At 34.7% G+C, this 27331-nt stretch overlaps 5 protein-coding genes and 1 long non-coding RNA gene across 12 annotated transcripts; 2 read left to right on the top strand and 4 right to left on the bottom strand.

Moving 5' to 3' along the window:
- Positions 1 to 383: 383 nt before the first annotated feature.
- On the bottom strand, positions 384 to 5531 carry LOC106387084 (protein unc-13 homolog). The gene is made up of 6 exons (XM_013826893.3): positions 4335 to 5531; positions 3582 to 4252; positions 3295 to 3496; positions 2465 to 2920; positions 2196 to 2382; positions 384 to 1560 (listed from the first exon to the last, which is right to left on the bottom strand). The coding sequence occupies exons 1-6, from the start codon at positions 4953 to 4955 to the stop codon at positions 590 to 592; spliced, it is 3108 nt and encodes a 1035-aa protein (XP_013682347.2). The 5' UTR covers positions 4956 to 5531; the 3' UTR covers positions 384 to 589.
- An 851-nt stretch (positions 5532 to 6382) lies between these two features.
- On the bottom strand, positions 6383 to 8395 carry LOC106388035 (heterogeneous nuclear ribonucleoprotein 1). Of its 2 annotated transcripts, XM_013828006.3 has the most exons (3): positions 8229 to 8395; positions 7967 to 8190; positions 6383 to 7659 (listed from the first exon to the last, which is right to left on the bottom strand). In XM_013828006.3, the coding sequence occupies exons 2-3, from the start codon at positions 8186 to 8188 to the stop codon at positions 6661 to 6663; spliced, it is 1221 nt and encodes a 406-aa protein (XP_013683460.2). In that variant the 5' UTR covers positions 8189 to 8190; positions 8229 to 8395; the 3' UTR covers positions 6383 to 6660. The 2 variants fall into 2 exon arrangements, with proteins under 2 accessions (XP_013683460.2, XP_013683459.2); XM_013828005.3 differs by having other exon boundaries at positions 7967 to 8371.
- A 4531-nt stretch (positions 8396 to 12926) lies between these two features.
- LOC106388034 lies at positions 12927 to 14503 on the bottom strand. Of its 4 annotated transcripts, none has more exons than XM_022699003.2 (4): positions 14345 to 14503; positions 13837 to 14188; positions 13249 to 13302; positions 12927 to 13165 (listed from the first exon to the last, which is right to left on the bottom strand). In XM_022699003.2, the coding sequence occupies exons 2-4, from the start codon at positions 14073 to 14075 to the stop codon at positions 13150 to 13152; spliced, it is 309 nt and encodes a 102-aa protein (XP_022554724.2). In that variant the 5' UTR covers positions 14076 to 14188; positions 14345 to 14503; the 3' UTR covers positions 12927 to 13149. The 4 variants fall into 4 exon arrangements, with proteins under 4 accessions (XP_022554724.2, XP_013683456.2, XP_013683458.2 ...); XM_013828002.3 differs by having other exon boundaries at positions 13837 to 14265; positions 14345 to 14473; XM_013828004.3 differs by having other exon boundaries at positions 12927 to 13302.
- A 2889-nt stretch (positions 14504 to 17392) lies between these two features.
- On the top strand, positions 17393 to 19323 carry LOC106388032 (probable peroxygenase 3). Its single transcript, XM_013828000.3, has 6 exons — positions 17393 to 17654; positions 17748 to 17897; positions 18012 to 18097; positions 18501 to 18595; positions 18698 to 18823; positions 18941 to 19323. Exons 1-6 carry the CDS (start codon positions 17552 to 17554, stop codon positions 19098 to 19100), a joined length of 720 nt encoding a protein of 239 aa, XP_013683454.1. The 5' UTR covers positions 17393 to 17551; the 3' UTR covers positions 19101 to 19323.
- A 139-nt stretch (positions 19324 to 19462) lies between these two features.
- LOC106388031 lies at positions 19463 to 22311 on the bottom strand. Its single transcript, XM_013827999.3, has 3 exons — positions 21968 to 22311; positions 20005 to 21465; positions 19463 to 19931 (listed from the first exon to the last, which is right to left on the bottom strand). Exons 2-3 carry the CDS (start codon positions 21394 to 21396, stop codon positions 19758 to 19760), a joined length of 1566 nt encoding a protein of 521 aa, XP_013683453.2. The 5' UTR covers positions 21397 to 21465; positions 21968 to 22311; the 3' UTR covers positions 19463 to 19757.
- Positions 22312 to 22547: 236 nt separating this feature from the next.
- On the top strand, positions 22548 to 26127 carry LOC106388033. 3 transcript variants are annotated; one of them, XR_007321227.1, is made up of 8 exons: positions 22548 to 24232; positions 24339 to 24428; positions 24509 to 24581; positions 24664 to 24718; positions 24980 to 25066; positions 25193 to 25330; positions 25469 to 25539; positions 25622 to 26127. It is a non-coding gene; the product is annotated as an uncharacterized LOC106388033 (long non-coding RNA). The 3 variants fall into 3 exon arrangements; XR_001277776.3 differs by having other exon boundaries at positions 24926 to 25066; positions 25469 to 26127; XR_007321226.1 differs by having other exon boundaries at positions 25469 to 26125.
- Positions 26128 to 27331: the final 1204 nt, after the last annotated feature.

The following is a 27331-nucleotide window of genomic DNA, read 5'->3' as shown; positions in this document are numbered from 1 at the left end:
AAACAAATTTTGACAGAGATACATGATGTATAAAAGTGTAAAGAAGATTCATGGATGATTTGAAGTATCGATCTATGTGTGTCTTAGTTAAAACATTGTCAGTTTATTATTCGTTTTTTAATGGAGTAAATTCATTACAAGTTGAATCTTTACTCAAATCCTATTCCATTTTGAGATGCAAAAGAGAGTGGTGCAGAAAACAAATTTTTATTTCATTATAGACAAAATATAAAATAGAACGAATTTGATTTTACTCCAAATTTTATTCTGTATTGGAAATAAAAGTAGAGTTGAAGATATAATAATACTTTGAAGGAGGCTGCAACTGAATGTACATTTTTAGAATAAAATTATGTGGGATGAGTCATTTATAAAGATTTCACAAAAAAAAATGTAAAGAATGTAAACTATTTATCAGAATTAATAATGAGACAACTCTGTTGAATTTTCTTCAACCTCTGTAACAACGAAAAAACATTACAAATCAGCCGAAAAGGTCATATTTTTTAGGTTCACGGCTTACATTATCAACGCAAACATTTTTTTTTTATTCAGTTGAATTCTTTTTGTTTTCTCCTTTTTGCAGTTCTCACCTCCTTTTAGGCAATTGGAATGATTTCTTTAAAAACCGATTAGCAACACGGTCGTTTCTATGACAAAGAACCCTCAAGATAGTGTTCGCATCCGACCGGTTCCACCTTCCAGTGGTCGGAGGCATCGGTAGCTTATGTCCTGGCCCAACCATCCCCATTCCACTTGTTTCGCACGTCACAATACTAAAATCTTCCATAAGCTGTTCAGTAGGTTGACTCATCAGCTGAATCACACCTTCCACAATCTCCGCATCTCTATCCACAACCTCCTCAGGTATCAACCCTTCACCACAAGTGCAGAAAACCCTTTTCAAGTTCTCGAAATCTTCCTCGATCAAACCATGATCCGACCTGTAAAACACTCGTGAATAGCCCCCAGCGAGCAAGACCATCAAGAACGCTTCGAAAGACGACTTCATAACCTCCCTCATCGCTAGCGCTTGAGCCCGGTCCGCGAGGATCGCTGACATTAACGTTAAGTTCTGTTTCGTGACTCGCAAAGCCGGTCTGATCCTCGAGTTCGTGACGTCTCCTATGTAAAGACTCTCGTAGAAAACCGAGTTTGAGTCGAGGAAGATCAAACGGTAAGCCGCGACTTCTGACACGTGCTGGCAAGCGGATTCGATGCCCGCGTAGGTGAAGTCGAAGTAAGAAGAGGTGTTGTTGTTTCGGTGGCGGTAACGTTTTCGGGTTGCGGGAAGTACCGTAGGGTTTAATGAGAGTGCTTTGTTGAGTGAATGGATATGTGAGCTTAGGAAATGTAATGTGTTGAGACGAATGTAAAGACGCTGCGTTCCGCGGCTTGTGGAAGGCCGTGGATGGTGGCCGTCTGAGGGTGGTGCGGTGTGGCTGAAATCCTTTCCGGAGGCGGTACATGGTGTAGCTCTCTTCCATAGTTTAAGGAATCTTGAATCTCGGTTGCATCTTGTAAGAGGAGGTAATGTAGGTATGTAACTTTGTCTTGACCCTGACAAAACCAAGAATAAGAGTGAGAGTTTTTTTTTTTTTTTTTTTTTTGAAACACTAATAAGAGTGAGAGTTAAAATTATATTTTTGCAGCTAGACATGGCATTTTATCCAAAACAAACCGAAAACGAACTGAAACCAAACCGGATTGGAACTTACATACAAGAAGAACTATTTTTCTAAATCCTAAAAAAAAGAACTAAGCCGAAAACCAAACAGATACCTGAAATACAATATTACAATTCATTTACCTAATAATATTAGTTATATTTAGTTTTAAAACAACTATATCAAAAACATAATTTCTAAACCAAAAAATATTGAAAAAAATCCAAAAAAATATTCGGTTATTTTGGGTTTAACTAGGGTTTTTAGATTTTTGCGGGGTCTTGTGTTGAAACCCAAACCAAATTTGATATGTAAATTAGTTCTGTTTTGGATATATATAAAATTAAAATTAAAAACCAACCCGAACCTAACTAAACCCAAACCGATCCAATCCGAAAAATATTGGTTCCTAAATGGATCCAAAACAGCCGAGCTCTCGAATAACCCGAACCGTAAGCCCGAATACTAAAGATTAATTGCAATGCCATTTCATTAAAGTTAAAAGAATGGTTTTGATATTAAGCTCACCGCAAGATGCAACAAAGGTAGTGTATTCTTGAAAAAGTTGTTCCAATCCTTCAGCAAGATCATAAACCAAATCCTCTGTAATCCCGATAGGGATTTCAAAAAACTCATCGATTATATCCTTTGCTAGCTTCATCATTTCTCCTGCAGATTGAGCGTATGGTTCTGATTTGGATTTCGGGTTCCATGTCTATTAAGAAAGAATGCAAACACTCAATATATATAAAGTTCAAAACGTCATGAAAGTAACGTTAAAATCTCTTAACACTTACTTCAGTTTCTTTTGCTCTAAACAAACACTCTTGAACTCCCTTTAGCTTCTCTTCAATCCATTGTCTTATAAGCCTCAATATTATCGAATCAACTTCATAAGGAACCATCTCTCGAACCAACCCTTTTCCACCGTCATCGCATTCTTCCGTATCTTCAGCCACCATCTGTACTAAAACCTTCTCTAACTTCCCTGCCGTTTGCAACACATCAACAGTATCTCTCGAGATAAACGATCTTCCTGCCAAATACTGCATCAAGATCGAACCATAGCATTGGTGAAGCGACACCGAGGCAACACCAGCAGCCACTGAGTGCCATCTCTTGAGTATTGGACTAAAACATTCACGTTCTCTTAATGCTAACTCCTCTGTTTCCTTGGCTAGTTGCAATAGCGTTGCAGCTGCTTCTTCTCCTTCCTCTGTAGCTGCGATCTTAGCTTTCGTGTTCTCTATCACCTAGAAACAAAAGATTTCATAACCTTAAAGAACACAAATAAAACAACATTTTGTTTTCAACGTTTAATATAGAGAAATATATTAGGATATCACTAAGACATATTCTTATTCCAAAAATAATACACAAGAAAAAAATTCTCAAATTTATCATCAGTTAAAAAATATTTTTCAAATATTTTAGATTTGTTTTAAGTGATTAATGTTTAAATTTTAATATTTAATAGATAGATTAAGATAACGTTGTAGGGTTTGAAGTAATATTTTCTTAAAATCCTTTTACCGTTTGATTAATATTTTCTTAAAATAAACACCTTATGTAATATTTTTATCATAATTTTTGTTGGTGTCATCTAAAATATTTACCATTAATATACCTTTGAAAATGCAGTTTTAATAGAGGCTCTTATGTAAACGTCAACACGATCTCCTGAATAATCAATTAGTTTCACATCGCCTTTCCCTTGAGAGATTGTCACATCATCTCCTAAGATTCTTGATGATGATAACGCCAGTGGGAGAAGATTCTCTATCAATCCAACATTTCCTCTTTGGAAATAATCATGGTAGCTCAATAACCTAAAATAATAGCAATCACATTTAGATTTCAAGCGTTCTTAAGTATATTAATTTTCCTTTGCTTGTATATCAAGTCATCAAATACCTTTTCTCGGTCCATCCTTGCATAGAGGCCAATGTCGACGTCAATAATTTCACATAGAGAGCTTCACGGTCAAGTTTCTTAGCATCATTAGCAACTTCAGCTAGCATAGCGTGGGATGCACCGAGCAAATCTGGCTCCATTTGTGAAGTTACTACATATTGATGAAACAAAACCCAAGTGAAACATAGATTATGCACCGGTCTTGTGATCCCTAATGTTGACCAAGTTTTCTTCATTAGCTCTAGAAGCTCATCGATCTCATCAAGCACCAATGTCTCATCCCTAACATCGAATATCGACTGCAACAATGCAACGTAAAGATGAATGTTGAGAGGATAACCATCAGCCCAGTGACAAACATCGCTAGGGTTCCCATTAGTGCTGCGCCAAGATAAAGACACGACTACGTTGCATAGTTTTCTCATTGTGTCAGAGGTTTTGCTTGTGTCGATGGTTTTGTTCTCGCTTTTTCTAACGATTTCTCTTAAGCGCATTGCGTTGTTGTTGGTTTTGTCTAGAGGAATCGACGGGTGAAGGAGAAGACCAGCTTCAAGGACTTTGAGTTGTCTTCGTTGCCAGACATGGTACTCGTTTGAATCGCCGAACTCTGATGTTTTCAAGTGTCGGAGAAGCTCTAACGGCAAAATAATCGTCTCTGCTCGTCTACCCGTCTGTAGATAAAACAAAACATGTTATATTATTGTTAGTTTTTTTATTAACTTGTATAACAAGCAAGAGAACGATCAAACTTACTTGACCAACAAGCGTTCTCAATAAGGTTTTACGAAGCCGACTATCACTTTGTTCTGTCACCCTCATTTGTTGTCTCATGATCTCCGCCGATGTTAACGGTCTTCTAGGCCGAGAAGGCTGGACCGTCAAGAATCCAGCTCCAGGGCTTACATGTCCTGAGCCACTACCGGGTGACAATGAAGTCGTCCCGGCTCCTCCAGTGGCTCCTATCGTAGACATTCGCCTAGACGGAGACCTTTTAAGCATCTTCAACCCTAGAGAACGTTTCACCCGGCTTGTCGGGGTTGTAACCACCTCTTTCCTCCCAGAAAACCCAAACCCAGAACCAGAACCAACACCAGGTGAACCTCCTGATGTTGCTGCTCCTCCTCCTTCTCCATGATTGTCATTGTTGTTGTGCGTAGAGTAGAATGTGAGAGCAGTCTTACCTCCAAACCCTGGTGATGACCTACAAGCCGTGAAGAAGATCTCGTAAGCCGTCTCACGTATATCATTACCATCAAGACCGCTTAGCTTCCCAAATGGCCAGAGAAGGTCGGTGTTAGGACAAACGACAGTCGAACCACCTCCCATGTTAGAGATAGTTACCGAGAAAGACTCACGCCGTTGATGATGGTTCATGGCGGAGGAGGAGAGGGTGGAGGAAAAAAACTTTGGACGTGATTTTATAAAATTAGATTGTCCAATAAGAGAGGAAAGAGGGAGAAAGATGGCATTTCTTGTTTTAAAATAAGGCAAACAATTAACAAACAAACAAAACAAGAGGAAGAGGAATGAGACAAGTTGGATAAAGGTAATCTACAGCAAATTTTTCATGTGCTGATGAATGAGAGAGGATGTGAGTTAAATCAGGGAATTTTACAAAATAATACCAGAATTAGCAAATCTCTTATTTCTAGTAATTTTTTGTCCATCCAAATCTCATCCTGTTAAAACGATTTGGCTAACCAAGTTGATGGTATAGAGTTTACAAAAATCATTTGCAGTAGATATTGGTAGCATGATGCATATAACTTTTTGTATTTCTTCATTTTTTTCTCACAAAAACCATGATGCATATAACTTGGTAATATTTTTAGGGCTTATTTGCCAAATATTCAAAAAGAAAATATGAGAGAACGGGAATTTTAGTTAGCTAGTGAATTTGTGGTTTTTTTCCAGGCAAATTTCAGTTTTTTTACTGACCCCGTTTTTTTTTTCATTTTATTAATGTGTTTTCATCGTTATCATTTGAGATATGATCTTGATATCTAATCTCTTTTTCAATACAAAGAGATTAGATATAAAGAGGTGACAAGAAAAAAAGATAGGGATCTCATTATAATAAAATAAAAAAGAAGAAGATTTCATCTCTTGTCAACATTGATCAACCATTTTTTATAAAGAATTGGATTTTCATGACAGTTTTCAAGCATTCACATACTTGATAGTAGTGTGAAACAGAGTGGAAGTGGCCTTTTTAGAGAAGTAGGAAGCGAGTTTAGTGGCAAATCCAAAAGTACAGAACAAAGGTTTGTTGACTGTTGTGTTATCCAATTTTGCAAATTGCACCCATAAATTTGTATACTAGACTTTAATTGTAGCTGTTCTTAGATCCTAGATTCCAGCAAAACCATTGACAATGTCTTGAGAAACTTAGTTACATAATTGCTTTCTATACCTTCTGCATAGATCAGCGCCATTTTTTGTTACTCGGTCTGCCCACAAGAAGGAAAGAGGTGTGTTATCCTAAAGATCTCCTTTTATTTAAATCGTTTACAGCTTATAGGAGGAAGACCATAGCTCTTAAGGGAACAACGTTGATCCAAGTTGTAGACTTCCCATGGATCTTGTGACTAGGAAGTTTCCCTTCTCTTATCTCCCCTTTGCAAACTTCTTGACATACATTATTGTATCTCCTCCTGTAACAACACAAGTGCTTTATTGCAGCTCTTGTTCTAACAAACACCTTTCTCAGATACCGTTGCGTACGAAGCAGAAATGTTCACCAAAACAGAAGAGAAAGCAAAGTAAGAATCCTCAAAGGAGTATTTTTAAAAAAAATTGAATGCAAGGAAGAAATATGAATAATGATAATCTGGAGGAGTTACTGTTAAACACAAAACACTAGGATAGAGAAACATAAAATAAGCACGCAAACATACAAAAAAACTACAGCTTCATAGGAAATACTAAGTACGACTCAGCATCAAGTGTGCCTGAACACAACTTATTAAAAACTAACAAAACAGATAATCCAGCGTAGACCTCCTGGCCAAACCGCCCCAGAAGTGGAGGTTTCAGAGGTCAGAGATAAACCACACCGCAGTAGTTTTCATTCCTCCAATCACTGTTGTTGAGCTTGCCTACCATTTCCATAACCTCCACCATAACCAACTTGCCCATTCCCTTGGTGATTCAGATTCCCATAGCCTCCAGAGCCATCTGAACCATCAGCATAGCCACCGCTATGGCTATTAGGCATACTTCCAGGCCGTCCACCAACTGCACCATAACCAGATGGAGCCCCATGAGACGAATCATTTCCACCATAGCCATAACCTTGACTACTGCCATAACCTGCAGAAGCACCTCCTCCTTGACCCATCACTGCTGAACCGGGACCCGAACCACCAACCCACGGAGCAGCAGCATTTCCATATCCCACATTACCGTAACCCGATGGAGCTTGGCCTCCCCATGAACTTCTTGGACCACTTCCAAACCCAGCTCCAGGGACACCAGCTGGATTCCCGTAAGGCGCACCAGCTGGATTCCCATACCCTCCAAAACCGCCGTAACCTACACCGTTGCTGCCATAACCATAACCAGTACCATACCCAGAAGCACCATAAGGAGGATAACCACTTCCAGCGTTTTGAGGCTGCATGTATCTATTACTCGAATCAACACGACCACCCTCATAGCCACTTCCACCATACCCCGGGAAACCTCCAGAGCCACCACGACCACCCCCTCCCCCAGCTATTCCAGGATTAGCATCTTTAGGAAGAGCTCTTTTGACTTCTACTTGTTTACCATTCATATCGTGGAAAGTCTTGTGCAAAACAAGGTCAACAGAATCCTCAGAGTCAAACGAAACAAACCCAAACCCTCTAGGACGCTGTGTTGCCTGGTCAATCATAATGACTGCATCGCTAACAGGGCCGTACGTCTCGAAGTAGGCCCGAAACTCGTCTGATGTCAAAGCGGGAGGCAAACCTCCGACGAATATCTTCTTGGTACGAACGTTAGCGCCGCTATCAAAACTCCTAGAAGCATTAAAACCCCCTGGTCTTCCACCAGGACTCTGCTCTTCTCTAGACATTGCTCTCTTCACATCAACCTAAAACATGATGTCACAAAAAGTATAAAACCACATCAAACACAACAACAAGATCAAAGCATGAAACTTTACAGCCAACTGAAACAGGGGCAGAGTGGCAAATTCAAAAAATAGAGAAACCCAATTCAGAAATGCAAATTCGAGACCTTCGCTAATCGAACACGACAACAAGATCAAAGCATGAAACTTTACAGTCAAAACTTAAAAAATTGCAATCTTAATGGCATCAATATTCAAAAACTAGAGAAACCCAATTCAGAAACAAGTGCGAATTCGAGTTTAATCAAAGAAAGTTTTGAAACCTTACATCTCTGTTATCGATGTGGTGCTTCTCCTGAAGAACCCTATCAATGACGGCGGGATCGGAGAACGCGACGAATCCGAATCCTCGAGGACGACCTGTAGCTTTCTCTCGCATCACCGTCACTTGCAAAACCTCGCCGTAATTGGCGAAGTACTCTTTCAGGAGATTCTCGTCGGTGTCCCATGAAATCCCGCCGATAAACAGCTTCCCCTGATCTGATTCCATCTCTCCGTTATACGGAACCCTAGATTCGACACCTACAAATCCCTCCCCCGGTGAAGAAAGAGGAGAGGAGCTGTGAAAATTTGAGTGTCGAGAGAAAATTAGGGTTTGAGTTTGTGAAATAGAGAGAAAGGAGAAGAAAAAAAAACAGATTTGGAAAGTGGTAAGTGGCCAATTGGGTTAAAGAGAGTGAAAGAGATCAGCTTAAGGAAAAATAAAATAAGAAGACTTTTCAATATTAGCTTCTTTTATTTTATTCTCAAAATCGAAATAATCACTGAAAAAAATAATATAAGATACTTTAAAATTAAACACCCACTTAATTTTGTATTATTATTAATATTTTTATTTTAATTCCGTTAACGGTATATTTTTATTTTTATAAAAGCTTCAAGTGTAAAGAAGATATTTTACACTATTATATTTTAATTGGGTGATGCAATAAAATTGAGCTGTAATATCGGACGGTGTGGTCAGAATCGGAGGATCAATATCACTCTCATTCAAGAGATGGTTCTAACTTCGAACTGAACAGTACATTAGACAGACTGCACAAACGATTTGATCGAGAATGTGGAATCGCACGTGATATGTCTAAAGCATGAATGAAAAGAACATCGATCAGTACGCCTCGTAGTTTGAGAAGAAAAATTTTCAATCATTTTGATATGATAGAATAGGGAAATTGTTTTTTTTTTTATTGTTTTTTTATATCATATAGATGTTTTATATAAACATGTTCAATTTGAACGAAAAAAATATATATAAACATGTCCAAAAGACACTTGAATGAAGCATAAACTTAAAAGCAAATCATTGTTATAGTTTTGTTAATGCTAATAATATCTAGGCGAGTAGAAAAAGATTCAAACCAGAAACGAATAAGTATGGAGGGTGGTGTCAAAATACGCAAGACATGATCTTGTTAATTTTTACTACTTTCCATTGGCTGTCAAGTATGATGCATACGAAGGACACGATCTTAGGCTGAAGCTCATGAAGCAAAAAAATGTAGCTATCAAAATTTATAGATTCTTAGGGATATTAATTTCAGCTGTCCCTTATAGTTAAAATTAAGGGCCAATAGTTTCTTTAACTGATTTAGGTTTCACTTGAGGCCTATTATACTAGAACGTTTATCCTCGATCGAGGATATCAGTCATATATGGATGTCAATCAAATTAAAAAAAAAAAAATTTACTTGATTTTGCTTTTGTATGTAGTCGATCCAAATTATGAAACAAAAGAAGAAAAGAAAAAAGACTATTGCAAAGTGGGCATTTGCACATAGTAAAAAAAAATTGAATGTTGATGAGAGCATCATTAGTGGTAGTCTTTCAATAAAGAGACTAGACACTGATCCGCGCGCTAGTGCGGATATAAATTTTCAGTTTTTAATTATTTATTTTATTAAATGATGTATTTCTAATATTCGTTCATATTATATTCATTAATTAAATTTTTTTTTTTTGCATCTTAAACTATCTATTTTTTTACGAATTTGTGATATCATATAAAAATATATAAAAAATGGATAATTTTAAAAACAGAAATTTTTCTTTTGTGTGCGATATCATATAAATAATGATCCGTCCAGTTAACAAAAATCATGATTTTTTTTTCTATGTGTAATTTTTTTTATTTTGACTATTTCCTTAAAACTATATTAAATTTTACATATTTTAATTAGAATATTTTTAATATCTTTACCTTTTTATTTGAAATGCAACTCAATATTTTTTTTAAAAATTATAACAAAAAATTTAAAAAATATTTTTAGAATTTGTTTGAAAAATATGAAAATTACATTTTAAACTAAAATTATGCTAAAATATGAAAAGTTTTGATGTAAACGAAAACTCAAATTATGTCAAAAATAAGTATATTCAATGATAATAACAATTTAAATTGATTATTTTTAAAAAAATACATTTACAAAAATATTGTTTGAAAGAAAATTCATTTATCTTTCAAATATAAAATGAAAATATTATAATTAAATAATAAAAAATATAAATAAAAACCATAAATTTAGCAAATGACAACTGAGTTATATTATGCTAAAATTTTCTTTCTTACAATTTAGCAAATGACAAATGAGTTATGAGCAAATAATACCATATAATTTTTAAAAACATTGTCATTCTTAAATATTTTTTGAATAAATAATTATTTTTAAATTTAATCAACTGAAAATAATATCCGTACAATTGTGTGAGTCAAATTCTAGTTTTATTGATGCATGTTATATATTAGTGTTGCATGTTTTAGGTAACATTTTAATGATGCACGTTTTTTAAAATCTCCATTATTAAAATTATGCACATAAAGATAACTCATGAGTTTTTTTTGGTTGATTAAATGACATTATGTCCAAATTTGTTTAATGATATTTCATTAAGGTAACTGAAAAAGACAAACAATAAAATAAGAAGTTTAAATTCATTTAAGCATATTTCATTAATGTAACTGAAAAGACAAGTAATAAATTAGGCAATTTTATTTGTTTTAGGATATTTCATAAATGCAACTGAAAAAGACAAGTTAAAAATAGGGAGTTTAATTAATGAAGTAAGAACATTTTCAAATGGGTACTTCTTTTTTAATAATATAGATGGGTATGACTGTATGGTATAGTTAGAGTAAAATAAAATAGGTGAAAATTATTTCATTTCATCAATCAGGTGAAAAATTATTTTAGTTCGTCTTACTATAAAAGATGAGAAAAAACAGTGGAAGTAGAGTAAATCTTCCTTTTTATGAAATGAAAGAGTTTACTCCAGATTATAAAGCCAAACCAAAACCAGGTTTAGCAGCTCATGTCTGTGAATTTCTTGTAGAAACATGTGAAAGAGATCTGATCATTGAACAATGGTCAATGGCTGTTTTTCTGGTAATGCCTCAGGTGTGAGGTGGATGCAGATGAGGAGAAGAAGAAAGGGACAAATAAGACGAGGAAGAGAGTCAGATTTGATATGAAAGTACAAACCTTTGTACCAACTATACCATCAAGATGTGAGACGTACTGCAGTGATGAAGAAGAGGGACAAGGAGAAGTAACCAATGTATCTTCGGTTATTGGTAAGAAACCACAGGATATGAGCAGGTGGATAGATCTGTGTATCATCCGAACTATAGGTAACATAATTGTGTGGATACTTTTGGAGATGAAGATGAACTGAGCTATGAAGAGAGTGATTTGGAGGATGAAGACTGTTACACAGATGATGAAAACAACTAAAATTGATGTATTTGCTTACACTTTAATTAGCACTAGATCTCGGTCCGCGCAACCGCGCGGATTTTTGTTTTCATTTATTTTTATATATATATTTTGTTTTCAATTCTAAATTGGTATATATTATAATATATACTAGATCTCGATCCGCGCAACCGCGCGGGTTTTTGTTTTCATTTATTTTTATATAAATATTTTGTTTTCAATTCTAAATTGGTATTTTTTGATTGAATAGATTGTTTCAAACTTTCACATGTATTTGTATCTTCTTCTATATATATATTTTAGGATTATTATTTCATTATTAAAATCGTAACTATATATGTAAAGATTAGTAAAATATTGTTTTATTGTCATATTCAAAGATATTGTAACATTTCACAAATTTATAATTTTTTTAAGAATTTAAACTTTTCACTTCACAGATTTATATTATCGAGTAAATAATTAAACATTAAGTTTTTGTTTAATTTTTAAAATAAACTATGTAGTTTAAAATTTGTTTTCATTGGTTTAAGGTAGTAAAGATTAATCATTGTTAGATAATATGATTTTTGTTATTTAAAAAAATCTTTATAATTTTAAAAGTTAACATCGACAAATATTTAAATATTTAGAATATAGAGGTATAGTATTACAATATTAAATTATATTTATTCAATTTATACTATCTATAAATCCAATAGATCATCTATTGTTTAAATCCAATTATTGATAGCCCAATAAAATTTCTGGTATGCCCAAAATTTAAATGATTATATTAAATGTAACATGATTTTCTAGGAATATGTCCATTAAGTCCATTTTTTAAAAAATCACACATGAATCAAAGTTGTGACTTCTATTTTAATATATAAGATGTGTCTATCAATTTTTAAAACATAATAAATTTACGTATATTTTTTCATTGAATAGATTGTTTCAAACTTTCACATGTATTTGTATTTTCTTCTATATATATATTTTTGGATTATTATTTCATTATTAAAATCGTAACTATATATATAAAGATTAGTAAAATATTGTTTTATTGTCATATTCAAAGATATTGTAACATTTCACAAATTTAGAAAGTTTTTAAAAAATTAAATTTTTTGTTTCATAAATTTATATTATCGAGTAAATAATTAAACATTTAGGTTTTGTTTAATTTTTAAAATAAACTATATAGTTTAAAATTTGTTTTCATTGGTTTAAGGTAGTAAAGATTAATCACTGTTAGATAATATGGTTTTTGTTATTTAAAAAAAAATTGTAATTTTAAAAGTTAACATCGACAAATATTTAAATATTTAACATATGGAGGTATAATATTAAAACATTAAATTATATATATTTAATTTATATTATCTATAAATCCAATGGATCATCTATTGTTTAAATCCAATTATTGATAGCCCAATAAAAATTTCTGGTTGAACCAAAATTTAAATGATAAGATTAGAGATTAAATGTAACATGAATTTGTAGAAATAGGTCTATTTTTAAAAAAAAAATCACACATGAATCAAGGTTGTGACTTCTCTTTAATATATAAGATGTATGTTGCGGAAACACGTTTACTATCAAAACCTGAAAAAAATACAGCAGTAATCTATAATCTATATACTCTCTCACTCCTGTAACTGATATGTGACAATCCCTCTTTTGGACTGGCTTCTTGTCAGAAGTCCTGAGCAAAAAAATCTGAAACTTCGTGATTGGTGATGTCCACTCTCTTATCCTCTCACAAATACTGGTTGCTGAAAAGAAGCCAGATACAAGGACGAGCTCATTGTTAAAAACTCCATGTTAATGGTGATTGAATGCAGGTTTTGAGGATTACATAATGGTGCAGATGCAAGCATCTGAATCATCGTCATCTGAATCGCTTACTTCACTGAAAAGCATAAAATGGAAGCAAAAGTTAAATAAATTATTTCCAGTTTCCAAACAGAACAAACAACAATGCAAGAGAGTAAGTTCCTGAACAGAGATAACTACTCAACTGGACTTATAACAGAGGAACTAACAATATGGACTATCAAAAAGAAGTCATCAGTAATCTGAATTATCCAATGGTTTTCACTTTTCACTAATCTTTGCAAAATTCAGATTCCACAGTGCCCAAATTGTTTTGGAACACTAAAGAAATTTGCAACCAGCTATTTGTTTTGAATGCGATAACATTAAACCAATGAGCTATATTAGGAAGCAGCAAGCCTAAGTCTCATCAAACGAAAACACTAAGCTAAAGGAGTTCCAGGTCAATGCTTATTAAACATGAGAAGCAACCGCAAGAACTTATCTATCGAAACCATTACTAAACAAAAACGCAACTTGTTGGAGGCGGTCTAAACAAACAAGTTCACAAGCTGAAGGAAACAAAACAATCAACAGAGACTTGTTGTGTTCCTTGTGATAATATCTTTACCTTGGTTCATAAACTAAAACCTCAGCAAGATTGTCTCCTTTGTTATCAGTCCACTGCACAGTCCTCTTAATCTTGTCACTACTTGTAGACATCCCTCCTTTCCTAGGAGGAGGCAACAAACACTGTGACTCACTTTCTTCTTCTTCCTCCTCCTCCTCCTCACAGACTTGAACCTCAACAATAGCCTTATGATTCTCAAATCCGTTGGCCTCTTTAGCCTCTCCACGACTCGTATCCATAACACAGATCCACCACAACAGAGATATGGAAAGTATACCCAAAATCCAAAACAATCTGGAGAAGATAAAGATTCCTCCTTTTTCTTTCCTAATCCATGTCAAATACAATCCACCTGAAACCCACAATCAAGCAACACGATTTGGATCTTAATGGTTTGATTTCAAGGTTTGAGCTTGATCCTAATAAACCCTAATTATACAAAAAGGCAGAAGTCAACGATCAATAGTAAACCCAGATCGAAATTGAGATCGAGATTGCCATTACTTACGTAGTCAGTGGCGGCGGCGGTGTTTTCTCTCCGGTAGCTTTTTTCTCGGGGAATGAGATCTGAGAGAAGGAGAAAGAGAAGCTCGTTAAATAGAATCAACGGCTGAGTTTTTTTTGCTGATTAGATTAAAAGTTTTGTTTGGGGACATGGTATTTAATGCGGCCGTTGACTTATTAGCAAACTTATGTTTATTTTAATTACAGTTACAAGCTCCGCCTATCATTTAATATGGTTTGATTTTTTCATTAACAGTTGACAAAATTTAAATTATAACTTATAGAAATGTATAAAACAAAATAATGATTTTATTGTGACTAGCACTTTGTGTAATTATTAAAGAAAGTCTGTGGTAATAGTTCAACGGGTTGTTGTTTTTATAAACATCCAAAAGTTTAATTTTATTTTGTTTTTATTTTGTGCATAAAAATTACTCAATAATAAGAAAATCTTATATATATAAATTAATAATAAGAAAATCTTATATATATATATGACCCTAGAATGACCACTCTTTTACTCTAAGCATGATAATGAATGATAATTAATTTTTACCCCAAAAAAAAGAACGATAATGAATATGTTAGTAAGCACTTTTTAGTTCAATTAATCAAGACCTGTGGATATGAAGCTCGTTACCATATCAATTTAACGGTTTGATTATGTAAGATAGAATCTATTTACCAAGTTTCACGAAGAGTGTCACTTAAACATTTTTTACACACATTAAAAAACTCATTAAAATGTATTTATGTTTTCATTAATATCACATATCTTTTAGATAAATCGATTTATTTATAAAATCAATGCATTTTGCAATTAATTTTCAGCTGAAAAAATGTATAAATTGCATTGGTATTGTAGAATGACACTCTTTGTGAAACAAGAAAAATGAGCTAGAAGTATAATCTAAAAAGAAGATGATCGGATTCTAAGCTTTCATATGAATGGATTAGAACTGCTTCCTAAGATTCAGATTTATGATCCCGATAAAAACATGAGTTTAGTACTACTAGATTCCTTCTCTGTCATTTATGTGACGGTGCGAATCAGAGTGTATCGGATACCACAGCTTTAATGAGCCGACAGAATGACAGGTATGTCTTCATATCACACGTTATATGATTGCTTTGATTGCAAATTTAGAACTTACCTTTTACTCCACCTCGAGTGATTCACCTACACATACATACAAACAAACCCCACTTATGCCTAAGATCAGACTCACATAATAACAAAAGATAAAAGACAACAAACAAAAAGTTATAAAAGGTATACGAGAGAGATTTGTTCCGAGAACAAGAAGGGAGGCTTTCTTCAGAATGCAGTTACTGGAATGGTTATATAAGAACCTATGTGACAACAATGCAGGTGGTGGTATTCTGTGGGCTACTATATTCGCTTTGACTCTGTGGTGGGGATGGAAGTGGAGATGTGGAAATGTATTTGGTGATACCCGACTGTGGAGAGATAGAGTCAAGTTCTTACGTGACTTGGCTAAGGGAGTTAGAGCATGATTAACCCGGGGTTCTTAGGACGAGGTTCTTAGCGGAAGTTAAGAAACAGTTTCTTAACTTCCGTTAAGAACCCAACTCTAAGAACCTCGGGTTAATCATGATCTTATAGCAGCGAATAGAGCAGAGAATGCTCACATAAAGGAGATACATATGGTTAAGATAATGGTGGGATGAAAGCCACCTTGTGTGGGGTGGATGAAACTGAACACGGACGGGGCATCGCATGGGAACCCGGGACCGGCGGCTGCAGGGGGAGCACTGCGAAACGGAGAAGGCGAGTGGTGTGGTGGTTTTGCGATTAATATAGGTAGCTGTACGACACCATTAGCGGAGTTATGGGGGGGGGTGTACTATGGTTTAGTAGTTGCTTGGGAGAAAGGGGTGAGAAGGCTGGAGGTAGAAGTCGATTCTATGATGGTGATGGAGTTTCTTACGATAGGGATTGGGGATACTCATATGCTGTCTTTCCTGGTACGCTTGTGCCATGGCTTCTTGACAAGGAACTGGCTGGTCCGATTCGTTTAGCTGATGGTTTGGCTAACCTTGCATTTTCTCTTCCGTTTGGTTTTCATAGTTTTGGTGTGGCACCGATTGAGGTCGCTGTTTTAGTTCATGAAGATGTTGCTGGACCGTTGTGGCCACGAAAAACTCGTCTTGTAAGCTGAAGTTTGGGTTTTTTTTTTAAAATAAATTGGGAGTCATTCTCCCATATTCCTACCCGAAAAAAAAAACAAAAAGTTATAAATACAGGATCCTTTTGACCTTTTTATACACAAGTACTTAGTTATTCAACGCATGATTTTGATTACTAAAACTTGTCCTGTAAATTATGATCATATATTCTTTGTATGCTCTTGTAAGTGCCGGCCCTCACCTAAAGCAGAGGAAGCTGATGCTTTAGGTTAGATTAAGAATCGAAGGAAAACAAGCCACTAAGAATTTGCATATAGTCCAACTGTTTTGTACCATTCACCCAATGTCATTTGAATATATATTTGATCCACTTGGATGGCTAGTATCGACTATCGATATACTCCCGGTTCTTAGTTCATTGTACCATTTATTTTTTCTACAGTAATTTTAACCGATAAAAGGAGGGTAAACTAAACCGGACAGTAAGTAGATAATAGTTGATTGGTTAATTACTGAAGATCTCTTGTGAATGAGACGAGGATTATTTTTGTCCAGACAACTTATAAGAGATTGCTATGATGGAAAGGAAGCCCATTTTGTATATTGTATTGCTAAGAAGAATAGGATGATAATTACTCGAGAATTTTTTTGGTGAATTATTGTTAGTAAGATTGCTATGATAGAATGGAATCCCTTTTATATGTAATCTACCGACCTCTCCGTGATTTTTTTTTTTTTGTTTTTTTCAGACCTCTCGTGACTAAAACGTGGATTTATTTCAGCAAACTGAGAATCGCCACGTGAATGCATGGATCGTATTAGATGTCGTCATGCTAACTTATTATCTTTTGTATACTGAAATATATAGTTAACTTAAACCACAAATGTCACGACACATGTCCATTATTTTGTTTTTCCTTATCACATCATCCTCGTTATATCGTTTTACTTATAAAAGGACCACGACGGAAACCAAATCATCACACTGTTACAGCTTTTGCAAAAGAAGAAACTGAGAGCGCATCTTCAATTATTAACACTTACTGAAGAGAGAGAGAGTATGGGAGAAGAGTCAGAGGTTTTTGCCACGACAGCGCCGTTAGCTCCGGTGACCGGTCAGCGAAAAGTACGGAACAACTTGGAGGAAACATTACCTAAACCATGTAAGTAACCGTTTGTCACTATCCATCCATGTTAAAGAATAAAAATTATAGACATTGTATCTATAATTCCAACGGTAAAAAAATGAAAATCAGATTTGGCTAGAGCATTAGCAGCTCCAGATACAGAGCATCCGAATGGAACAGAAGGTCACGACAGCAAAGGCATGAGTGTTATGCAACAACACGTTGCTTTCTTCGACCAAAACGGCGATGGAATCGTTTATCCTTGGGAGACTTATGCAGGTAATTAATTTTTCATTATATAAATATGTTCTTAAAAGGTCAGAAAATAATTAATTATTTCTTTCCAATGTGTCTTTTTCGTAACATATCCATTTATAAAAAAAAAAATTGCAGGACTCCGTGACCTTGGTTTCAACCCAATCTCCTGTATCTTTTGGAGCTTAATCGTAAACTTAGCGTTTAGCTATGTTACACTTCCGGTATGGAAAACAAATCCTAATTAAACCCTTCAAACTTAGTTTTAATTACTATTTATTTCTATGATTGATATAGAAATACAAAAACAACAACAAAAAGGCAAAAAAGATTCATATAGCAGTAAAATATATTTTTGTTTCAAAATAGTAGCACAGAGGAATTTTTTACCAAAATATTATTAATTACAAGAAAAACTTTTTCATTATATATTTGGGATTGGGTTTAGTGTTTATCAGTTTATGGTTTAATATTTAAGGGATGAGGTTAAAGTAATGGTTTAGAATTTGAAGTAATTTAGTCATTTTACTTTTTCAGTTAATGCTATTTTAAAGATTTGTCTCTTTGTTTGTTATTTTTGTTTGATATGCCCATTTACAATGTTGTGAATGGTAAAAATGTAAACAGAGTTGGTTGCCATCACCATTATTGCCTGTTTATATCGACAACATACACAAAGCCAAGCATGGGAGTGATTCAAGCACCTATGATACCGAAGGAAGGTAACATTCATTCAAACACATATAAAATATACTCAAAAATCATTTCAAACATACTGTATATATAGTTTTCGTGATACTCAGTTTGTAAAATGGTGATTGTAGGTTTGTCCCGGCTAATCTCGAGAACATATTTAGCAAATACGCGTTAACAGTTTCGGATAAATTATCATTCAAAGAGCTTTGGAACTTAACCGAGGGAAACCGAATGGCAATCGATCCTTTTGGATGGTTAGTACCAAAAAACTTATTGGTTCTTAGTTGAATATATCTGCAGACGTCTCTTATTTGGTTATTATCCGGTATAATCAATTTAAATTGGCCGGTTTTGTGTATTGGTTATGGCAGGGTTTCGAACAAAGTTGAATGGCTGCTACTATATCTTCTTGCAAAGGATGAAGAAGGTTTTGTGTCTAAAGAAGCTGTGAGAGGTTGCTTTGATGGAAGTTTATTTGATTATTGTGCTAAACAGAACAAAGAAAAGGCCAATTCTCGCAAGCAAGACTAAGAGTTTGTTTATCTTCTGTTTTAATAAGCAATGTATAAATGTATTTGTAGCCTACTATAATTTCTTTGTCAAAAAAGAAGCCTACTATAATTATGCCCTCGATCTTGGTTAGAAAAAAAAAAACAAATAAACAAAAGTGTAAGTGGAAGAAAACTTTGTGTTCTTTACAATATTGTTGTGTAAAATTTGTTGAACAAATAAAATAAGATTTTCGTACAATAAAGCAGACGAAAATGTACATTTTGGTTGGTAGCAAGCTATTTGTTTGCCATATTTTCAGAGAAAGCTGTGGATTACAATGGATTATAAGTTTTGATAGTTGACCTCATTGTATAAAACTGAAGATAATTGACAAAACAAAGTATATAAAACCAGAATACCATAAATATCAAAATCGAAAGTCAGCATTTACATTTCACACCACCCTTGTGCAAAACAAAAACACATCAAACAATACCAAACATGCATGTGATTTCAAGTAAAGAAGTATTTTCTATTTAAAAAAAATATCAAATATAGAAAACGAATAAACTAAAAACATATGAATAAAAGTATAAAACATATTATGCAACTCAAGAACCTGCCAAAATTACCAAGGCTGAGTTTTTGCCTATCTTTACTCTGTGCAATCCTCTCTCTTTAGCTAGTTAAGCTTCTCTATACACGCTTCCCTGACAACCATGGCCTGAGTCTCTGGCTCTGGCTATGAATGTATGCCAAAGCTATTGAAAAAGATTGCAAAACAGATAGCTTTGCTTGAAACTGGACGTAGTAAAGGCCGTCTCTTACACTCATGATCCTCACTCCAGGAGGAATCCCCTGCTTTGATCCCTGAAACAACACACAAGAATCAAACAAACCAACATGGCCAAAAGAGTGAATCTTGTAATGGCTTGAATGTTACCTCTGAGAAGAGCTCAAATAGATTGCATTGACCTTCACTTTGGCCTTTAAAGACGGTCAAGGGACAACCAAGGTCCCATCCAGCGCAATCACAGCTTCCTCCAGACTTCCATCTCTCAACCAAGCTCGAAGGACCACCACCGTTTCTGCTTCTCGGCCCTCCGTGAATCCCTGAAGGAATCACAACATCTATGCTCGTTGAATGCTTGGTTCGAGCCAATGGAGCTTTCTTGAGAAACTTCATGCCCCATCCCCCTCCAACTCCACCTTTCTCTTCCTCATCATACTGTTCCCTCACAACAACAGCTGAGGTTTCAAGATTTGGTGGAAGGTTGTCATCTAGTAAACTCACGGCTGGTTCATGAAACGGCTCCCAAGAACAAGAATCCGCTACTGAGCTTGTTCTACTGAATCTTGAGATACTCCTTCTTTGCCTTAAAGAAGCTGCTCGTGTGGTGCTTTTAACCGCATCAACGACTTTCTTAGACAATCCTCTGCTTTTCTTGATAAGGCTTGGTAACTGTGGGTTCACACCAGTACTGAATAGAACAAACTGTCTCTCAACGACCTTTTCATTAGTGGATGAGACAGAGAACAATGTTGATACCTTTAGTTTACCAACCAATTCAGACCTGTGGCCTTTCTTCAAATGGATTAGATAAGAATAGTCTTTCGAACTCCGGTCAAAACCCGGTCCAGGACTACTAGTGGTTAAGCTAGCTACATAGATCTCTTTCTGACCATCCAAAGAGAAAACAAAATGAGGAGTCTTGTTGTCTTTCATGGTGAACTGAAGTGTTCCTTGAGAAACCGTTGAAGACGGAGACCAACATGAAGAAGAAGAAGAACTCCTTGAGTTTGTGCTTGATAAAGAGACAACATCACCATCATCACATAACAAAGGTTTATCAACAACCATATGCGTAACCCTCTTGCAACCTGTGATCGCAGGACTAATCACCACATTGCCTGAATCATCCACCAAAGGAAGATCAAACACAAGACGAGCCACATCTTCTTTGGGGATCATCATCACAGCTGAATCAAAACTCATATTTGGTCCAACAAGATTCATGGAAAGGCTGTGACTAGCTGAGTTAAAGGCAGTGATGTTAATCAGGTCGAGGCAGCGACGGAGATACTTCTCGTCCAATGACACCAAATGCCTTGGGATCTTGTTATCGAGTAAGAAGCTAGTAGCGCGAGATATCGACCCTCTGGGACCGTTTTTAACGATCTGTAGCCACTTTCCACTGTTTGAAACTAAACTACATTGCTCTCTTTTGTGACTCAGCAAGCTCCCTGACCTTAATAAACCATTTCCCCCAGGCAGATTCTCATCTTCAAGCTCAAGATCATCCTTGTGAACACCAGGAGGAGTAACACTCCCCATTGTTAGCTCTCTTACTTTATAAATCAAAGGAGCACACCAAACTTCAAGTCTTACATGAATCTGAAGTATCTGAAAGAGACAAAAAATGAAGAGAATTAGAAAAGATCTAAGCTTTAAGCTAGACACTCTACTACTACAAAGTGGACATCAAGCTACGAAGCTAATTTTGCTGGAAAAGTCAAGGTTTTTAAAATATTTTACCTAACCTCATACCTAAAAGCTAAAGAAGAAGAACCCTACATGAATTGACAAGCAGAGAAAAAGGTTGAAACTTTAGATAGACCCATTAATTGAATGAGAGAGAGAAAACAAAAGGCTAAGACTTTGATTGAGTGTTCAAGATCAAGAGAAACATTTGAGGATTTTGCTTAATTTTAATTTTTAATTTTACTCAGGATTGACCCTAGAAGCTAACATTCACTGCAATCAGTACTTTATCTACCAAAGCCAATTCAGAGTCCATGATTGACTGATGATTATGCCCTCAATTGGGAACGAACAAAACAAGAAGTGGTACAGTGAAAAAAGGATAAAACTTTCGTCATGGTTCATTCAATTTGACTTTTTTTACCTGAGTAAAAGAAAAGGGATTGGATCGTAGAAATTCTCCTACAGGAAGAGAAACAGAAGCAACCCTCTTGGCCAATTCTCTGGATTGTTGCGATGTTTTTTTCTTCGGTGTCTTCAAAGTTAATGAAATAAAAAATAAAGCTTAGAAGCAAAAATGATTTCTGGGTTTCTAGAGAGAAAGAAGAGTCACGTTAAGGTCTGAGTCTGACTAGCACCCAATGGAGACGATGGGAAAGAAAAAAAAGGAACGTAATTTTTGTGTGTGTGTGTGTGTGTATGCCGTGTACGGGGCGCTCTGACTATATGACCAAGCGAAGAGAGTTTTTTTTTGCAATGCAGAGGGGCCCACCTTTAGCGTGTTCAAGCTCGAAATTAGAGGGGGGTTGATTAAAAGTGGAGATTGTGGGATTAGAGAAGCAAAGTGAGTGATGAGCTGGTCCGCACGATCCACAGAGACAAAAAAAAAAAAAGAGATCGAAGGTGGTGGGTGGTGGTGGCGACTCTGTTTGCCAAAGAGGAGGGAGGAGTAGAGAAGTTATTAAAAGCTTTAGTGCTCACATTAATTCCTATTTTCTTCTATCCACCTTTTATTTCATTTTTATTTTGAGTTAATCCATTGTTTATTTATTTTAGTTTTTTTTTATAGATCCACGAGGTGAAAATTATACAAATGGTAAGTATCTTCACATTTGGCTATGCATAGAAAGAAATCTTTTTTTTTTGTCACAAAGAAAGAAATCATTATTAATATATTTTAAGATGGAATTCTCATGATTTTTGTGATATTTTTAACGTATAAATATTTTTGCATAGAAATAAATCGTTATTAATATATTTATGTGAGAAATTTAGTTTGAGAATTCCCCACCAGAAATGCTCTAAATATGTAAGTAAATATTTCAAGAACGTTTCCAAATCCTCTAGTTAGTTTGTAAGTTTGCTTTTGCTTACACTTTTAACAAATAGGTGCTAATCAGGCCTATTCGTTAACATCTTTTTAATCATCCAGAAAATAAGGAGTTTCTAAAAGTTATACATTTGTTATAAATTTTCGATTAGTGATCTATGAGAAAACGGATTTATAAGAAAGCTAGTTCTTTATACAACAATCATGGGAATAAATAAATTATCATATATTGTTTAAAAATAAAATAAACCAAACCCATAGAATACATATTTTGCCTTTTAAAATACACATGATTGGATTATTGGAGATTTGGAGTCTTTATGAATATTTTTCACATGAATTTGAGAATCCATGGACCAGCCAACAAATTGACAAAAACTAGTTTGTCTTATTCCTGACCGTGAGCTTGCGGCACATGATATCTCGAAATAGTTTATTCTTATTTCGATTGCATTTTACGCATTTTCTTTAAAATCCAAAACTCAAACACTTAGACCTCGATAGAAAAATATAGTTTTGTTTTCTTTCTTCTTCTTGGATGTGGCAAATGTCAGCTAAATTATTCATCTAGAAGATCTATATGTCATTGAATATTAGTGTTAACTGAATCGACCTACCGTATTATAACATTTGATGCTTTGGTTTCTATATTCAAAGATTGTTTTCCACCAAATCCGGTCCATATGTTTGCACTAATCGCATTAACCTTGTTGTGTAAGTGAAGCAGTAACCATAATTCGTGAAGCATTATTAATCATAGTTCATGTATTTTCATGCATGTGAATATGTGATTTAGTCTTGTTTATTTGTTTTAAAATTAGTTAGTTAGTTAGTTAGTTCACCTGGTCTAAAACTATTATTATCTTTTAATACACGTACGTGTAAATGTTCTGGAAAGTAAGTTGGAAAATAGATTCGAAGTTGATAAGATTGTGCCATTAAAAGTCTATTTTATATTAGATCGAGATCGGATGGTTCAGTGGTAAAGAGCTATTCATCTCTGGTTTAGTAAGTTCTTGACTTAGTCAATTTGAGCGTCTGTGCTCTATATCTCTGATTATCTTCTTTGTTTTGTAAAGTTGGTTCTAATTCTATATTAAAAAAAAAAAAAGATCGAGATCGAATGTTTGTTTTCAAAGGCAGCAAACTGTAATAGTTTTTTATGAAAGATAAAACCCAAACAACCTTTGTGATCGTTTGAGGCCCATTGTTCACAAAATTGAATCCCTTGGTCTCTCAACTTCACGGTTCACCAGTTTACCTGAGAAGATAAAACTCTAGCTCCTCCTCCGCTCAGGGGAAGTTAAACTTCAACCGAACAGCTTCTACTAGCCCTTCTCTCTAGGATGAACTGTGCAAGTAAAGTTTTATTTAATTCTCCTCACTCATTTTTCCTCAGTATTCCGATTTATTGTTTTCTTTTGGTTGATGGGTGGTCTGCACTGTGATCTTTTATTCCATACAGTCTCCGGAGAAGTTCCAGAGGAGCCAGTGGTTTCGACCAAGTCAGGTTTGCTCTTCAAGAAGCGATTAGTCGAGAGGCATATATATATCTGTAAGCTAGCTTTTTTTTCTTTTCTTTCGGTTAATCAATTTACATAGTAATGATTTCATGAAGAATATTTCGACCTGTAGGATTATGGGAAGTGTCCTGTTACTGGCGAACCTCTTTACCATTGATGATACTGTTCCCATCAAAACTGGCAAGGTAAGTACACTTTCTTTGAGCTTGTTTGGTGCGGAGAACTGTTGAAGAAGCCTGTTTTTAAGTTTCTTTGACCATTATGCAGGTCTTGAACATTGCATACAGCTAGCATCCCTGGATTGCTTGGAACGTTCCAGAATGTAAGCTTTTTGTTGTCTTCCAACTTTGTTCCTACTTTTTCTTTATGGTGTTTCTGTTATTGGTTATGTAGAGTTTGTTGATCGACTCGGAATAGACTTTTCAGAGTTGGTTATTAGAATTATGCAAGATTCAGTTGACTGAACAGTGATTACACTGATCAATGATCATTTATGACTGCTAATCAAGAGAAATTGTTCATTACTTAGGTTGAATTAAACAAGGTAGTTAGTGGAAATTTTTTATCTGTTTTGCACTTTTAGGAATGGGACGGTTTGATGCTATCAAATTTTGCATTGGAGCAACAACTGAACACTGCACGACAAGAGCTAAGTCATGCCTTGTATCAGGTAATATTGGTTTTTGTGTTTGTTGCACCACTTAGACGAGGTAGCATGCATGATCAATAGATTTTTATTATGTACCCTTGTTTTATCTTCCTCAACCATTTTCCCATCGTTATCTTCTGTTTGCAGCATGATTCTGCTTGTCGCGTGATTGCTCGGCTTAAAAAAGAAAGAGATGAAGCACACCAATTGCTTTCAGAAACTGAAAGACATATATACCTTCTGCCCCAGAAGCAGTAGAGTTTGACCCTAGCGGATTTTATCTTGGTATTGCTTCCTCAGACATCATATGAGTGCGCATTTGAAATTTAATTAGGCAAAGAGACCAAGCTCAGCTAAAAGAGACTTGCGCAATTCAGTATGGGTTTATATACCTTTAACTAAAATGTGTTGTTACGGCTGCAGACTATACCAGACGGCGTGTGTGAAAGCTGAATGGAACCTTATCAAGACACTCCCAGATCTCTCCGGCCCTGGTAAAACTCCTTGCCTAAAACTCTCAAGCCCAAGAACCTTTGTAACTTGCAGGTAAAGCTACATGCGTGAAGTTTGGTTCAGGTGCACGGTACATTGCAGTTGGTTCAATGGACAGTAACCTACGGATATTTGGTATTCCTAGTGACGAAAGAGCCAACAACGAATGATAACTCTGTTCGTGAAGAATACGTTAGAAAACTCGGTCATCTCGTGTTATACCTATCCCTCTTGAGTCTCAACTTCTGTTGTATCTTAAACATAATGTTCAGAGCTATAGGAAGAATTTGTGCAAGTGTGATGGTGGTTTCTGTGGTGCTTCCTGGAGCCCAAACGTTCACACTCGCACACACTTGAGAGTTTTCTTGATCTATTTCCTCTTATATCTTTTTTTTTTTTTTTTTTGAACAGCTCCTCTTATATCTTATAGGTTTTTGTACCTTTAAAACATCTTCTTTCGTTGATCACAAAAAAAAACATGTTATTTCTGTTGGGTACGATTGGAGCTAAATGAAATTAGGACTTTTTATTATACGTAAAACGACCGGGTTATCGTGACAAAAAAAAAAACGACCGGATTAAAGCCTGTACCAGACTTGTTATTTTGTATTTTCAATCAATACATCAAGATTGTCAAAAAAAAACTACTCTCTCCGTTTCAATAGAGATGTTTCTTCAATATAGATGTTTCAATATAAATAAGTTTTAGATGATTATTTTTTTTTACAATGATGTTTTTACATATTTAGGTAATTTTAACTTTATCAAAACATGTGTATCCAATTGCGTTTTTATTATTTTTGTTTATAATTAAATAAATTAGTTTTAAATTATATTTTAATGATTTTTGTTATATAATTTTTTTAATATATGTGTAAATAACCAAAACTTTATCTATTATGAAACGGACTGAGTATAAAATAACGCGTAGGGGAACGTTAGAAAAAAGGCGCGTGAGAACAAAAGATATAGGGAGCGTAAAAAAGGGAATATATGTCTTGCACGCACTAAACTGGTAAAACCATCTGGGTGGCCCGCGAAGACCTTTGTACAACGTGTTGTTTACTTATAAAAGCTTTTGGTTTTATCCACGCGCCTTTGTCGTTTTGTCTTCCCTAAAATGACACCCTTTTTCGTCTTTCACGGCCAATATTTTATTCATTTTACTTCCCCTTAATTTTAGTCACATCATATCTCTCTCACGTACCGATTCTATTGATACCCGATAAATTTTACTAAATAGTTCTACAGCTCAATTATATATTTTTTGTCCAATGCTCAATTGTAAATTTTAGAAAATACTTTTTACATTCAATGTTTTGTCATTTCATCATTTTAATAATAAATTTTTTTTTGAACTGGCTTTCGTTAATAATAAATTGTTACTCTATTGTTTTGCAGTTAAAATTTTGATTTTTATAAATTTTTACAGCTCAATTGTACATTTTTTATTTTTTTTGTTCAGCGCTCAATTGTAAATTTTAGAAAAAAATTTTACATTCAATGTTTTGTCATTACATTATTTTTAGAATACTCTACTATTTCCATTCCTACTAATGTATTTTATTTTCTACAACCCTCCATTTCTTAATGTTACTTGGGAAAATTGTTTTTACACCAAAAAATAATAAATATGTCTTATTAGGCTAATCTCATATACTTTACGTCCTATTAGTCTAAATATTTTGAAAATAGCAATACTGCTCTTAATATCAATTAAAAATTCAAAATTACAATTAATAACACAATTGTTAAATATTAAAATATTTCCAAATATTTTATTTCCATATTTTT

This window comes from Brassica napus, chromosome C3 (genome assembly GCF_020379485.1).
Source record: "Brassica napus cultivar Da-Ae chromosome C3, Da-Ae, whole genome shotgun sequence".
Taxonomy (NCBI): domain Eukaryota; kingdom Viridiplantae; phylum Streptophyta; class Magnoliopsida; order Brassicales; family Brassicaceae; genus Brassica; species Brassica napus.
Note: the sequence above shows the minus strand (reverse complement) of the source record. Positions and strands in the feature narration are given on the sequence as shown.